The sequence below is a fragment of the Limanda limanda genome, chromosome 23 (genome assembly GCF_963576545.1).
Source record: "Limanda limanda chromosome 23, fLimLim1.1, whole genome shotgun sequence".
NCBI lineage: Eukaryota > Metazoa > Chordata > Actinopteri > Pleuronectiformes > Pleuronectidae > Limanda > Limanda limanda.
The window spans coordinates 4,358,325-4,374,584 of record NC_083658.1 but is presented as its reverse complement, the minus strand read 5'-3'; the positions used below and the strand labels follow the sequence as shown (position 1 = coordinate 4,374,584).

Below are 16,260 nucleotides of genomic sequence, written 5' to 3'. Positions count from 1 at the left end.
ACAAGTGATCGGGGGATGTGCTGAGCAAAGTCAGCCTCCTCCTCATTCATGCATCAGGCCTCCACCCACTGGTGTTCTTCATCCCCATCAGTGGAGGTTCGGGACACCTTCTAATCCAATGCTAATATGTGACTAGTGCAGGGGGCGGATGCACACAGGAGCTGGGACACTTTGTTTTAGACTCGTACCATTATGTGTCACACTCTGCCTCACACCACATCCTCACACCCCCAGTGACTCAATATATATTTTGGATCCTTGAAATCATGACTCGACTTTGCTCCGATTGATTGACCCCTGGAAAAAAAAAGAAGCATGTTAATCATCCGCCCTCTGTTCTCTTTTTTGAAATCGTCCTCTTGTAAACCCTGCTATAAAATACAATACGAAGGATGTTTGCCTCTGAGTCTAGAAATCAGACTTTTGACTTTTTGACTCACAATCAGTATTATTCTGTTATTTTTTACATATTTTCTTTGACGTGTTTTTAAAAAGCATTATGGGGAAGATTTGTATTTTTTTTTTTATTTAGGAAAGATATTTGTCTTGAAAACCTTTTGTTATTCTTCTATGAGTATTGTCAACATGATTTCAGCTATGAAGACAGGATCAAAGATAAGGTATAAAAACACTGTATAATTTATTTGCTGTATTTTTGTGTATTATGTCTGCAGGCATCTCCTCCCTGGCCTCCCTCCTGTCCCTGGCCTGGGTCCTGGCCTCCTACCACAAGCTCCTCCGCGACTCCCGGGACGACCAGCGCGGCATGAGCTACCGCGGCGCGCTGCTGCACCTCTTCTGGCGCCTCTTCACCATCTCGTCCCGCGTCCTCTCGCTCGCCCTCTTCGCCTCCCTCTTCCACATCTACTTCGGCATCTTCGTGGTGCTCCACTGGTGCGCCATGGCCTTCTGGGTGGTGCACGGCGGCACCGACTTCTGCATGTCCAAGTGGGAGGAGGTGCTCTTCAACATGGTGGTGGGCATCGTGTACATCTTCTGCTGGTTCAACGTGAAGGAGGGCCAGACGCGGCACCGGATGGTGGCGTACTACACCGTGGTGCTGGCGGAGAACACCATCCTCACCGGGCTGTGGTGAGTCCAAAGAGAATCTGAGACTAAACCCGAACCAGTTTGTGTAGTTTTTCCAAAAATACTGTTCTTCTCAGGTTGTTGAGGAAACTTAGCCTTTTAGAGGTACCAGGTATTGTTGAGCGTTTAGCCAAAACACACAAGAGTGTAGAAACAGTAAACACACACACACACACACACAGACACACACACAGAGTTTTAACTAGGGACGGGAATCAGCAGGGACCTCCCGATACGATACTATCACGATACTTAGGTGGCGATACGATATGTATTGCGATTTCTGTAAGTATTGCGATTCGATATTACGATTTCCTGGGATTTCTTTTGGTTATTTTTTTTTTTTAAATACTGGACCATGGAAAAATGTTAAATCATTCCTTCAAATACAACACAGTCAAATTCACTTAGAGCTTTACCAGTTTCATTTCAAATATTAACATTAACTTAATGACTGCCGGGCAGCCAATAGAGAAAATAAATAAAAATGTGCCCTATTATTGTATAGCCCCTGTCAACTACACACAAACTGACAGATTAAGAAATGTATGCCACTTAGGCTACTTTTAAACAATAAATAAAAGGTAAATTAAATAGAATGAATAAAAGTTTACTTAAAATATAAACTTTGAAATAAACAAAAAGTAGGCTATTGTTGTTTGCATGTAGGCGATGCAAAGCTAGTGCTTGGGTGTGTTTAGATTCTTGTGCAAAAACAAGAGCTGGTCAACATGCTCTGGGGTGATGTTGCTCCCCCCATATATCCCCCCCGGTATAAACCAATAAATATGTTTAAAAAAATAAAAAAACTTAAAATCGTCATTCACAAGAATCGCAATTTGTAACTGAATCGATTTTCCCCCCATCCCTAGTTTTAACCCTTGTGTCCCTACACCCTGCAGGTACGCCTACAGGGACCCGGTGCTGACCGACTCCTACGCCTTCTCCGCGCTGTGCAGCGTCTACCTGACCTTCGCCGGGGGGGTCCTGGTCATGATGCTGTACTACGGCTTCCTCCACCCGGCCACTTCCCACATGCAGCCGAGCCCCGCCTCCACCTGCTGTGCCCAGCTGCTCTGGGGTCTCCCTCTGCCGCCGTCGGCGCCGCCAACCGCCCCGCCCACCCCGGCCCACATGACCAAGTCCCCGTCGTCGGAAGAGGACGTGGGCGAGTCGTGTCTTCCCGTGTTCCAGGTGAGGTCGGCGCCCCCCACGTCCAAGCCAGGGGGGCCGCTGATAAAGATCGACATGCCGAGGAAGCGTTACCCGGCGTGGGACGCCCACTACGTAGACCGGCGCCTGCGGAGGACTATAAACATCCTGCAGTACATAACGCCAGCCGCCGTGGGCATCCGCTACCGTGACGGACCCCTACTGTATGAACTGTTACAGTACGAGTCCTCACTCTGACACACACACACATACACACACAAGCACATGTGCCACCATGAAAAGATGTTTGTATACATGGATGTTCAGATTTAGAGAAGATATATAAAAAACACACAATGGCACACTTGGTATAAGCACACAGACACAAAAGCTATCGGACACACTCACACACTTTCCTGACCCACAGACACACACACACACACTCCTCGTGTTGACCTCCGACCCGCGAGTCCCACCGGCCACGACTCAACAAGCTGCTTCAGCGCGAGTCCATCTCTTCCTCTCTCCATCCCTCCGTCTCCGATGGCTCTTCCTCTGGCGTCGTTTCTTTTTGATTTCGCACGTCTACGCTCTGCTGTGAAGAAAAACAACAACAACAACAAAAAATAAGAAAAGCGAGCTCAGTTTCCCGTCGGAGTCTCTGACCCCCTGCATGCCGTTTGTGTTTTGCGTCGCTCACACTCTTCGCGGGTTTCGGTCGAATAAAAAGACGTGACAAAGAAAAGCCAAGACGTCACTTTTAAGTAAAAGGAGTTTGTGACCGTGTTGTCGTTAGTCTTTAGTCAAAAGGTGGTGTATATATTTTCTAAGTAGAGAAGGGAGGCTTCTTACGTACCGTTATGTCGTTGTCGACTGCGAAACAAAGCAGTGGAACTCGTTGTGTTTTGATAAAGTTACTGGAAGACAATGATGGGATGAGACAAGAGGATTGTTAAAAACTTAAAGATACAGCAAGCTAAAGCTTCTCAATAGGTTTGGCAGAGTTAGATAAGAAGATTGATACCGGTTTAATGTTTGTACTCTAACTATGGAGCTAGAGCCAAAAAATTGGCCATTGAACATAAAAAATACCTAAAAGTAATTAAGATGATGGAGTAAATATAAGTGTTTATGACTTTACAACTCTCACGCTGCTTTGTGCACGTGTACCCCAAAAGGAAAAGTGCTTACCTGTTTGGACAAAGGCAAAACTGAGAGAAATTCACCAGAGAGAGCGAATGTGAGACTAATTCTTTCTGATCTCTGTCTGCTACATTCTCCCGCGTGTGATTTCCTCATCCCGTCGGTCCCATGGTCACACGGTGCTGCCAATGAAACTGATGTAAAACAGTTTCTGTGCTTCACTTTGCCGCGGCCCTCCCGATGACTCGTCTCCTCTCTGTCCCGCGTCCAGCATCGCCTCCTCCAACGCCGCCCACGGCTGAGCTGTGATGAGTCGCTTATTATTTATTTTGCTGTTTGTTTATCCCTGTAATCCAAGCTGTTACATTGGCAGGCGACAACAAATGAGCCGCGTTTATCAGCCATCAGCCCCGTCGACAGGAGCGTCGCTCTGGAAATCTCTCGCCGTAATCGGGCCGCCTTAACGCAGCTTGGCGGCGGGGGGGGGGGTCAAGGGGTTTTGGAAAGTGGTGAAAGAGGCGTTCGATGCTTCACAACAAGCGGTAGAGCAGGTGAAACCCGGCCAGGAGCCATTCCAGATACTCTTATGCTCTTATTCCAAGAGGATTGAGCAGGTGGAGGAGAAGAGGAATTGGGTTAAAAGGGGTAGTTCAACATATTGTGTTGTGTTTCTTGTCCAGATGAGTCAGATAACACATTTCTCCAGGTTGAAAGCTGCTTTTTGGGGTTTTCTGGGCTGAATTACTCAGAAAATTATAACTTGATTGGAATCCCTCCTTTTTAAGCTGCTATTTCCGAGGATTTGCTGATTTTGAGTAATCTGAATGATACAATATACATTTTTTTAGATGTCACCTTCAAAATAGACTTCCGGTGGTTTAAATTAGAGTAGCCTAAGAAAAAAAAAAGCATTTTCCAACTCTGACAGGTACTCAACTATCAGCGGACACAGAAAACAGAAAATATGGTCAACCCTTAACAGTGGGAACCAGCTGATATCAAACAGAGTCAAGGAGAGTGTCACATAAATGTTGAAGTATCCCTTTAAACGCGCTTATATTACTTTTTCCGCGGTGCTAGTTGATTTAAAAACAAATAAAAGACAAATTACTCGCTGCAGACTGGCAAGTAGCTTCAGTGCGAACGCGCGGCAGACGCAGCAGCAGCAGTGTTCATATGGTGCAAAGCGCTCGAGCTCAAGAGTCGATTGGCTGCTAATCCCACTTCATATGGTGCAAATATTAAAAAAACACACATGTACTTATGGTGCAATAAGGGCAGATTGTCTCTTTGAATTGAGTACTGCCTTCAGTTATCGGCCAAGGCTGTGCCAAAGGCTCCGTCCAAACGGACAACTGCTCTTCCTGTCCTGCAGAAGCTATGCAAGTCTCCGACGCAGGGAGATGTGCTTAGTGTACATGCTCACACACACACACACACAAACACACACACACGTATACACACACAGGGTTTTCTTCCGCAGCAGCGAGATATGCTTAGTACACACACACAATTAGAAGTAGTGTAACAACATGGGAGATGTCCCTACCTCACCTCTGACACACACACACACACACTGACACACTGATGTCCAATAATCCCTCACCCCTTTATAATTTGGGAACAATATTCATATGGTGCTATTGAGTCAAGCTGGGTGGTTTTTGTATAGTTGTGGTTACAGTGGTATGAAGAATTTAGCCAAATATGTTTAGGAAAAAGTGTGTGAAGAGTGTTTCACATTCAGATTGATCGAATGGTGTAATTCAATCAATCCGACTCCTCGTGTGGAGAGTGTACGTAGAAAAGAGCAACACCTTCCGTCCCCGTGGAAAAAAGCAACAATGCCTTAACCGCTCGACACAAAGTGGAGGTGGGTTATTTCCTATGATGGTTATGTGCCACAAACATCAGGAAGGTGGTGATTGGTTTAGCTGCACACTCTAAACTGTACAGTGGGTTCAGGGTGTTGGAGCACAGGCGTCTGAGGAGAACAGCGTACCATGTTAGCTCGTTGTCCTAAAAGCCGATCACGTGCCATTTAGAGAACACAGTCGGGCTTTTTCCGTTCGTAATCGTGAATTTCTTGCATGAATGTTCTAGATTTGAGGGCCAACGTGCTCCTATAGGAAAAATAAAAGGTTACTACAGAGGTTTGAAGAGTCACAGCTTCCAATGTGCTTCTGTGTTGTTAGCTGGAGATTAACGCTGAGCTCCGAGAGCAGCTGTCCCCCCCCCGCATCTCCCCCCGGCGCTGACCCCTCACCCGCCCCCTTTGCACCTCGAGCTCCAGCCAATCAGAGATCAGGTTTAACACAGCCAAATCAGGTTTGACACAACCAAAAAAAACAATACACAGTTCCTTCTTTGTAGGGAACCGATCACGTGTGGCGCTCAGACTCGACTGCAGCCTCAGAAACTGCAGGTGTCCTCCCCCATTTTTGATTCAGGTTCCATCCAATCCATGAATCCAGACTCTGCAGTCGAGTCTGCACGCTACAGATGATGAGTTTCTGCTCTTTACTCAAAGACAAACAAACAACCGCAGCCTTAACCCGGCCCACTCTGGAGGAAATGAAGATCCAGTCAGTTATTGTATGGCTACACATCCGCAGCTATGCAAGGTTGCAGGCAAGAAAAGTTCTGGGCTTGGAAAACCTTTACAAATAGAAACCACATCACTGTACTCTTATTTGTATCATGACTTTCAGCCTTTGGAGGTGGTTCAAGTGTTAAATGTGCAACGATGTAACCATTGGTTTTGATTCTTTGTAGGTTTTTCTATGTGCTTATGTTCATTTTTATGCTTTTAATTTATGCTTTTTTCTCCATCAAGTTTGTTGATGGGATCAAATTAGTCAGAAAACTGTGTAATGCTTCTTGACCTTGGAGTCCAGAGGTCAAGATTCACGATGGATGCAACCTCCCGACTGAGAAATGTTCATCTGATTGAAAGAATCAACACAAAAGTTCCATTATCAGGGTCTGCAAAGCATATGAGGCCTGTAGTTAGGATGTGTGTGAGTGTGAGCATGTGTGTGTGCGTGTGTGTGTGTGAATGTTGTGTCTGTATCAGTGATGCTTCATATGCGTTTTCTTTAGCCAAAGTTTTACTTGCTTGGTCCAGAGCTGCGAGAGGAGCATCGTCACTCATCTCGAGGCCAGACGCCGTTTCTGATCTCAGACCAGTTTCAACCAGATCTGAGTTCAACTGCAATTGAAATCCTGACGTTTGGTTTTGGCACAAATACACAAATTCTGCGACTGAAGGAGATTTTCCGTGGTTTGACTCAGATCTGGACACTGAAAGCACAGAGCCGGGTCAAACCTGAGCGTGGACGTTCCTGTAAGATTTACCATGAGCTTTTATTCTGTCACTATGTTCTTCAGCTTGAGAAAAAGAAAAAAAGGTAGCGCTAGAAAAATTCGATGTGCAAACGTAGCTTTGATTTTCTGTGGTTGGCCTTTTGATTGTAAATACCTTAGTCTGGTAATCCTCCTATGTTCCATGAGTTCGCGTAGATGGCTCGTTCTAATGTACCGATAGTAAATGTTCTTTATAAATAACCCCGAATGTACGATGAGAGGAGAAAAATACGGCTTGACTGGAAACTGTGTTTTCGTAGGAGTCTGTGCCATCGTGTTGTTTGAGTATAAGCACACCGATATTACATGTTTAGGCAGGGTGAAGTTTTGGAGGTGAACTGCCAGACGGCTATCTGAAGAGAAACTATCCCTTAAAAAATAATTGGTTTTGGGTTTAATTAAACAAGCAAAGTACAAGGAACTTTTAAAATAATTGCATAAAAGCAGCTTTAAAAATCTCAAATTGACATGTTACATCTAATTGGTGAAATTTGTACAAAAATTCAACTTATTCCCATTGACGCTTCCGCTAATCTTTATATTTAGCGTCTGAGCGATGTACAATTTTTTGAAAATTTAAACGATTATTTATCGTTTCAAATTAAATCCTATTGGCTGTTTGTCAGCGGCTGTCTGGCTCACACCTCCTGGCTTCACGACAGAAACCATGGCTGTCGTCATCACCCGTGTTCAACCCACTCCTGCGTCAGCTCATTAACATAAATACAAAAAAACACCATTCAGGAATCGTCCGCTCACTGGAGGGATTCTCAAATTCACACCGAATGTTTTCCGACCAGTTAAACCGGCAGAAACCAGAAGCTCTGATGTCTCTGGTTTGTGTTTTCTGTGTCTACAACCGTGTCCAAGGATTCTGGGGAAGAGTTGAACGATATTTTCAGAGGCTCCAGGCGGCCAGCGTTAGGAAATAAGTTATTTTTGTTACAATACCTCCTGAAAAACAAAGTCTATTTATCTGTGAAGAGACAAAGATTTACAGTGATACCGATACAGTAACTACATAGAAATGATGACAGATTTTAAATTATATACAAACAGATATAAATGGAAAAACATGTACAGTCCATTTGGTTTTGAACATGATACAGAAATGTATGTGTCTGTATTGAGTTTGATTTTATATATTTACCATTTTATTACATTGTAACATTGTGACTGCTATGGAGAAAAAAAAAAAATATAAAGGAATATAAATTACTTTTCCAAACGCGTGTCGATCTTTCTTTCCATTTATTCCTACGTTGCTTCGAGTAACCAAACAGGAAGTCGAGACTTTTGATGAGATTTATTCGTCTTTGAAAATGTCTTTGAAACCACAGACAGAAATTGCATAGTTCAGTTTAACTTCTCAAACCAGGAAAACAGTAACTTTAATGATCCAACATGATAAATATGACACTTTTGAGACTCTGAGCCTCTTTTTGGCAATCAAGGTGTAAAACTGAGTAACGATAGAACATGGCAAGAGTTTGGATGTGGACTTTCTTCCCTTAGTTTCAATTAAAAGATGAAGTTTTACACACACACACACATAAAAATCCCTAAACACTGTATGATCGGAAGCATGTGATGTTCTGTCGTGTGGCTGTTGTCAACAAATATAAAACGACCAAAGCCAACAATGTGTAGGTGTATTTTTTGGTCTCTGCAGCGCTCAGGCTCTTGACTTTATTCTTATTATTGTATTTCCCTTTCCGCCTAACACTCCGACGTACAAGTCAAAAACACAAAGGAATGTCCTAAAAACATCTGGTCACTGCAGATTTGAGCAAAAGTGAGTGAACAGTGGATTTGTATTTCTCTTTTAAAGAGGTTTGTACATAATAAGAAGGAATACTTTCATCATCAAGTACTGCAAACGTGATTTTTACCTTTTATACTATAATTTCATAAAAATTGAGATAATTTCAGATTGCATCAGTTTCCCAAATATAACAGTAACAGTTCAGAATAAAATCTAAATAAACACAATCATAAGAATGTCTACATCTGTAAGGGGGTTTTCTCATTTTACACAGGATCATTTGTAACAGGCTCCCTCTTCTGACAAAATAGCTACATTACACTATGCATAAAAAATCTCATAAAAATAAGTTTTCAGTTCCCGCAGAAATATATTAAATAAATCTCTTAAAATCAGTAGCGTCTAAAAAAATCTAAAAATAGTTTTCCTCAGAACACCCCTGGTTCCCCGTCACAGGTTCAAGTCTCTCGTAAAACAATGTTTTTCTTACAGCAGTAACATTATGAACAATTAAATAACCACCACTAATATTTACTATTCTGTCCTTCAGCTGTTTGTACCACTTCACATCCGGGGGCGTACGCACAAACATCCCCTCAGAACGATTTCTAGTCAGTAGTCGTGGAAACTCAGAACTTGCTGGTTTGTTGTGACCTACTCTTTAAAAGGGGTCCGATCCAAAATATGTCAAATAACCAATCACATGCTACATATACATAAAATATATAAATATCTCTTGGACGGAATGGACGTGTTTAGTCTCCTGTAAGACATGACGTGATTATGAAAAGTCTATTTTAACTATAAATTAATCAGGAATAGCCCATTTAAAAGTGGCCTATAAGTAGTACTAATATAGTAGTAGCCTAGAATTACTACTTTTAGTAGTAGAGGAATAGTGATTCAAATGCTGATACTTGTTTTATTTATTTGCTGGTTATTTTAATACTTAATCTATTTGAAATTAAAAGTAGGGCTGGGCAAGTTAACTCGTTTTAATCGAGTTAACTCAAGTGATGAGTTAACTCGATTGTTTATCCGCCAATTATTTTCTTTTTTCCTGTTCTGCAGCAGTCAGCAACAGACTTTCACAAAATAAAAGCCTGACTTTCACAATAAAACAATAAATAATCAAACCTGAGTTAATGCGAGATAAAATAATTTATCGAGTAAACTCATCACTTGAGTTAACTCGATTAAACGAGTTAACTTGCCCAGCCCTAATTAAAAGTAATTAAAGCATCTGTACTTGGGATAGTTTGGCTTCATTTTTGCACAGAAATGTGAAAGTGGTGGTCGTGCATCTTTACTTCAAGACAGGTGCAAAACCATTAGAATACCTCTGTTACAGTGCTGGCAAAGACACAGCTGTGGGAGAATACATGTGGTTTTTAGTTCAAAGGATAAATTCTTTTAATTTGGTCAGTAGTAGCACCTCCTTGTACATGGAAGCTTTCTGATCACAGCCCGTGAGTCAGTCGGCCTGAAGGCTTCATAAACAGCCGCTCCTTCTACTGCATGTTTGTGAATGCAAATACATACAATGCACCCATGCCAGTGTGAAATCTAATGCCGCAGCCTGAGTGGGTTAAGTGCAAGTACCTATAGGAGCTCAACTAGGTGACGCAGATCAGTCTGTGATCTCGGGTCGGACTGGTTTACCCAAACAGGCTTTCTTCATCGTCGTCCATCTCCAGCCTCTGGAAAGCTCGGGAGCGCGACTGCCGGAGGTTTCGCCGCCACCTGATGAATACTGAAGAGACAAGTCCTGTTAGTTTGTTGATCAGTTCATGATATGCAGATCATTCTTTCATAGTTTAAATGAAGAAACAAATTACCCCTTTGTGGAGTCCCCCAGGGTTCGATTCTGGGTTCCCTTTTTATTTAATATCTACATGCTAACTCTGGGGTTTGCATTGATATACATCATGCATTGATATAACAAATATGAATATACTGTTGAGATCCTTTGGACTTACGAATGATTGTGGTGAGTACCAGTAAGATTCCCAGCACCAGGCTGATCACCTGGGAGAGGTTCCCACAGGCCTCAGCGGCCAGCAGGCAGCGAGCCTGGCTCAGGCTGCCGTTGTTGGGCCGGGGGGGCACCGACAGCAGGTGGCACATGAGAGGGTAAATGTCCACGCTCCTTAAACTGCTGATTCGATAACCTTCACGGAAGCTGGGCCCTGCCGCTACCATGAAGGGGTGCATGCTGGGTAGGGAGTTGTCGTAGCCGTGATCGCCCACTGAGGGAGAGAAGAGGAGAAAGTAGGGGGTGGGGCTACAGTCTCTTTAAATGGAGATTGGTTTATATGTAATAACTTCTTAACTAAAGAAAAGAACATCTTTGAGGATGACTAAAATCAATGAGACATGTTGTCCAACTAGATTACGGACACACAGATCTGCAGACACCCAATGCATTTGTCTACCGATCAACTTAAAAAGAACTTGATATCTTATATCTTACTAACGTTCCAAGCAGGGAAACCTGTCATCTTCAGCCAAACATTACCTGAGGTGTTCAGTTGATTTAAAAATGTACATATGAACCATTTATGAACCCATTCATTTGTTTTTTCCGCCCTGAAGGTTTTTCCTGTTAACCAGTAGCATTGGATTATTCAGTTGTGATTTGTAGAACCTCCAGTTTAATGGAAAACAAAAAGGTGATGTAACCTGGGACAGACAAACACACTCACACACATGTAAACAAACGTCTGTTGATGAAAGATGTAACAACACATAACGTAGAAACCTACATCTGGACAGCGTGTTCCCTCGCTGCACTATGGTCCAGCCTTCATCAGCAACCAGTAGGATTGGCGTGATACGTTCGTTGTTCCGGTAGTGCAGCCTATCAGGGATGTCCCTCTTCAGATAGGCTGTCATGTGGTCGTGGCACTTACTCAGCCGAGGGAAGACTGTCTGTGGATCTGCACAGGAACACACGTTTCTGTGAATAGTTCATGAGGAGCCGTGGTGGCGTGTGAGCTGATGTGAACCTGGTTACCTGCATGTGGGATGAGGGCAGCGACGGGCGAGAGGTCCACCAGCGTGTAGTTGTCGGGGGGGATGCAGTCGTCCAGCCGGATGATGCGCTCGGCCGACAGCTGAGCCATTCCGTGGTCGCTGGTTATGATGAGGTTGATGCGACCCCAGAGCCCGGTGGACTTCAGCGTCGACACCAGCAGGCCGATGTTGTCGTCAACCTGTCAAGCCAATCGTTGAGTCAAAAGAGTTCTGCTCAAATTTAATAGATAGATAGATAGATAGATAGATAGATAGATAGATAGATAGATAGATAGATAGATAGATAGATAGATAGATAGATAGATAGATAGATAGATAGATAGATAGATAGATAGATAGATAGATAGATAGATAGATAGATAGATAGATAGATAGATAGATAGATAGATAGATAGATAGATAGATAGATAGATAGATAGATAGATAGATAGATAGATAGATAGATAGATAGATAGATAGATAGATAGATAGATAGATAGATAGATAGATAGATAGATAGATAGATAGATAGATAGATAGATAGATAGATAGATAGATAGATAGATAGATAGATAACTTTATTCATCCCCGAAGGGAAATTAAGTCGTCATAGCAGCCGGTATATTTGAATACAATAAAATACAATACAATAGAATAAAATAAATATATTGAGAAAGAATAACAACAGAAACACAAGATAAATAGGTAGATAAGGTGCAGTGGCAAGATGATGGTAATAGTACTGATGATATGATCGTAATGTTATTGTTAGACAGTATATCAAAATAGTACAGTATATATAGTATATAATATAACATAATATATATTTATATATGATAGTAATTATACCAATATAATAGCAGTATATAGTAATAATGACAGCAACAGTATATATAATAAGAGTAAATATAATAATAATAATATGTACACATGTATAAATATGTGTATATAGACTTATATATACAAAGAATATACAGATGTATGATATAATATGATATGATATATAGAAGAGGTATTTGACTATACAATAGATAATATAATATACTATGAGTGTCAGAATATGTAGACAGAGTGTGCAAAAGACAATATTATTGTATAAAATTATATATAATATCAATATGGTTTATATTAACACATATCACATATGATGTGAAGTAAGTGTATATGGAGCGGAGTGTTGTACAGGGTACACAGTGCAAGGAGACAGGTATATTGATAATATATTGATAATGTGATAAGACACGCTTACTAAATGTCACTATTCCATTTGCACTGATACCTTATCATCTTTATGTCTCCACAGACTTATTTGCTGTGCTGATTATATTATGGATGTAAATTCTGCTGCTGCTGTTGCGAGGGATGTGGGTAAACTCACCGAGCACACAGGTGCATGTACAACTTTGTACAGGTTCAAAACAATTGTTGGTGATTCTATTTAATCATAAAGATAATAAAACTAATAATGTCTTAACTAAAAACTTGATGTCTCAAATGGAATAAAGCTAAACTTAATGTTGTTGCATCACAGTTATTAGAAAACCCTTCTATGCTTTGTCTGTTCAATAGTTAGGCTCCTATTGTAAATAGTTGCACGGGCGTCACCCGGCCATATCAGTTCACTGGAAGCTGTGACCTCATCTCTAGTTTGCAGTCAGCAAACAAAGAGAGAGACAGAGCTGAGCGTACAAGGAGGGATATATTTTGAGTGTGGATCAAAGTGAGTTTTTAAATGTAATCAGAAGACTGTACCTCTTTGAGCACTTTGCTCATGGCAGCGGTGTCGTCTGGTCCGTGGACGTGTCCCGACGTGTCTGGCTCCTCCCAGTAGACAGCTGCGAACTTCACTCCCGGTTCCTGGAGGAAAAGATATGATCCAAACTGTCAGATTACAGCTGCTGCCCGGTAGAAGACGGGTGTTACATTGATGAGCAAACGAAGAGGAGTTGAAATGCAGAGTAACGATGTCTACCTTTCCATTTCCCAGCAGCCACTTTGTCACGTTCCCTATCCGCTGCTGGAACGTCACGCTTCTGTCATAGGGCAGGAAGTGTGTCGCTGTGCGGTTGAGAACGTCGGAGCCGGGCCACATCATGGTCGCCGTCTTGTAGCCGGAGTCCAGCGCCGTGATCCACAGGGGCTGAGCTTGGGTCCACCACATCGGATCAAGGTCTTGGCCGGCGCTGAAGTTCTTGTGGCTGACTGGGTCGTACATTCGACTGGCCAGGATCCCGTGGGACTCAGCATACAGCCCTGTCACCTGGAGAAAAAAAACAATGTCAAATATACGTTACATATATATTTGTGGATTTGTGTTCATTCTATGACTTTTAAGTTTTAAACAGTTTAAGACCCAGTGGTGTATAAAGTACTTGAAAGCCATACTTGAGTAAAAGTACAGATACCTTACCTGAAAGTGACTTCGGTAAAAGTGGAAGTCACCCGTCAGAAAATGACTTGAGTAAAAGTCTTAAAGTAGCTCATATTAAAAGAACTTAAGTATCAAAAGTATCTGGTGTTGAAATGTACTTAAGTATCAAAAGTAGTGCTTTTTATAGAAGGCCTATACAGACACAAAACAACCCAAAATGTTTCTCCTCAAGATTAATGTCAACTGACTGAAAAATTATAACAACAATATGAATATAATGTATATAATGTATAATTTTACAAATTTTGAACCCTAGATGAGAGAGAGAGAGAGAGAGAGAGAGAGAGAGAGAGAGAGAGAGAGAGAGGTGCGCCGTGCGTAGAGGTGTGCTGCGCCAACCTTCGCTGCTCAAGTAACGAGCCAGTTTGAGAATGTAAGAAGTAGAAAGTACACATATTTTTGTTCAAATGTAACGAGTAAAAGTAAAAAGTCTCAGGAAAAGAAGGACTCAAATAAAGTACAGATTTGTAAAAAAAATCTACTTAAGTACAGTAACAAAGTATTTCTACTTCGTTACTTCCCACCACTGTTAAGACCTTCCATATTTACTAGTTTTACTGTATCAGGGAAACAGCCGCGAGCAGCAGGGTTACCAGGGTGTAGTGGTTGGGGAAGGTCTTGGTGATGAAGACGTTGGTGAGCTGCTCCACCAGGACCCCCTGGCTGTACAGGAGCTTCAGGTTCTTCATGGGGAACCTCTGCAGGTATTCTGCCCGGAAACCGTCGAACGACGCAATCAGCAGCGGCAGCGGCCCCTGCTGAGCCTCGGCCCCCCCGGCCACCGGGGCTGGGACGCCACACAGGACGACCAGCAGCACTTTCAGTAACATCCTGAAAAAGATTTAAACAAGAAACAGGAATCTTGTCATGCCACTGCTGTATGGGTGGTGCAGACCAAAACAAAGGTTTTAGAGTTAAGCTACAAAAAGAAAAAGGAACTAAGAGCTGTGGCTACACAACATATACAAATGTACACATACAGAATGACAGAGAGATTCTTGGCACTTCCTTAATCTCTTACGGAAGTGAGACTTACTTCACACTGCACCTGCTGGCCACATAAACACACATTCCAGACCAATCTTATACTAAAACTGAGCAAGCCATAGCTTTAGTAGTTTTACATAAGACACTGGACAGATGAGGACATTTCATCACGTCCACTTTCATTCTACACTTCACACATGTTATCCCTGCGTCATCAGAACTGTCTAATACAATTTAAATTAAGTACAATCTCTACTATTTAAACCTGAAGTGTTCACTGGGAATATGTGATGATTTAAAACATGGAGACCAATGGGTTTGTGCAAATAAACGTGTGATCTCACTAAACAGGTCTCTCTCACACACACACACACACACACACACACACACACACACACACACACACACACACACACACACACACACACACACACACACACACACACACACACACACACACACACACACACACACACACACACACACACACACACACACACACACACACACACACACACACGACCAGGAAGTGACAGTTGAAAACAAGAAACACGAGTATCCAACAGTTCTAAGGACTCAATAACTAAAAGTGACTCTTTAATACTATAATAATATTATATAATATGATATAATATAATAATGTAATATAATAACACATCCCAGACTAAGAATGTGTGACATGAAATTAGCAATAAGAAAGTTTGTGAGTTTCCCTTATGAGTAGAACCAGGTGATTGAGCCCATGTTAGCATGCTAATGTCGCAGCTAACGTGTCTCCGGGGACAGACAGCGGGGTCCCCCGGTGGTGGTCGGCGGGACAAGGTTACCTGTCAGCGGGCAGAGAGTAGATGTCCTCCTCCTCCAATATGGTGGAAGTTGTCTCACAGCAACATCATGAATGGACTTCATCAGAGACACAAGAGACACCGCTAGCATCGAGCTAACTAGCATTAGTCCTGTCCACTTCCGGTTGTGCATTTCAAAATAAATCCCTCTTTGACACTCATCTTACTTTACTTTTAGATTTCCGCCATTTTTATTCTGGTTTCTCTCATACATACCAACAAAGCTCTTCAAGCATAATTCATATAGATTTTAAAATCTTCAAACTGTTATATTTATGTTTTTTTTTAAATACAATGTTTTTATTTTGACGTAAAACCTGTGTGTCTTTTCCCTGTTGACGCAAACTTGACGTCACCCTCCGGTGAAGCTGTAACTGGATTGACAGGTGAAGCAGCCAATCAGCGTCCAGATAAACAATAAGCTGGGCTTGTTAAATATAAGATGTGGTGGAATGAAAAGTTTCACT

The 16,260-nt window shown here is 42.1% G+C and overlaps 2 protein-coding genes across 2 annotated transcripts in view; one reads left to right on the top strand and one right to left on the bottom strand.

Moving 5' to 3' along the window:
• The window catches only part of LOC132996840 (XK-related protein 6-like), a 6,918-nt gene extending 4,419 nt beyond the window's left edge, over positions 1 to 2,499 (top strand). The window contains exons 3-4 of the mRNA XM_061067204.1: positions 675 to 1,092; positions 1,992 to 2,499. Of these exons, the coding sequence (XP_060923187.1) occupies positions 675 to 1,092; positions 1,992 to 2,499 (926 nt within the window). The remainder of the gene's footprint in view (positions 1 to 674; positions 1,093 to 1,991) is intronic.
• A 6,173-nt stretch (positions 2,500 to 8,672) lies between these two features.
• enpp4 (ectonucleotide pyrophosphatase/phosphodiesterase 4) lies at positions 8,673 to 15,837 on the bottom strand (the record flags this gene model as incomplete). The annotated part of the gene is made up of 8 exons (XM_061067237.1): positions 8,673 to 10,268; positions 10,495 to 10,764; positions 11,281 to 11,454; positions 11,532 to 11,730; positions 13,283 to 13,387; positions 13,503 to 13,790; positions 14,555 to 14,792; positions 15,776 to 15,837. Coding segments are annotated over 8 exons (1,431 nt in total), but the record flags the coding sequence as incomplete, so codon positions are not given.
• Between the last annotated feature and the right edge of the window lie 423 nt (positions 15,838 to 16,260).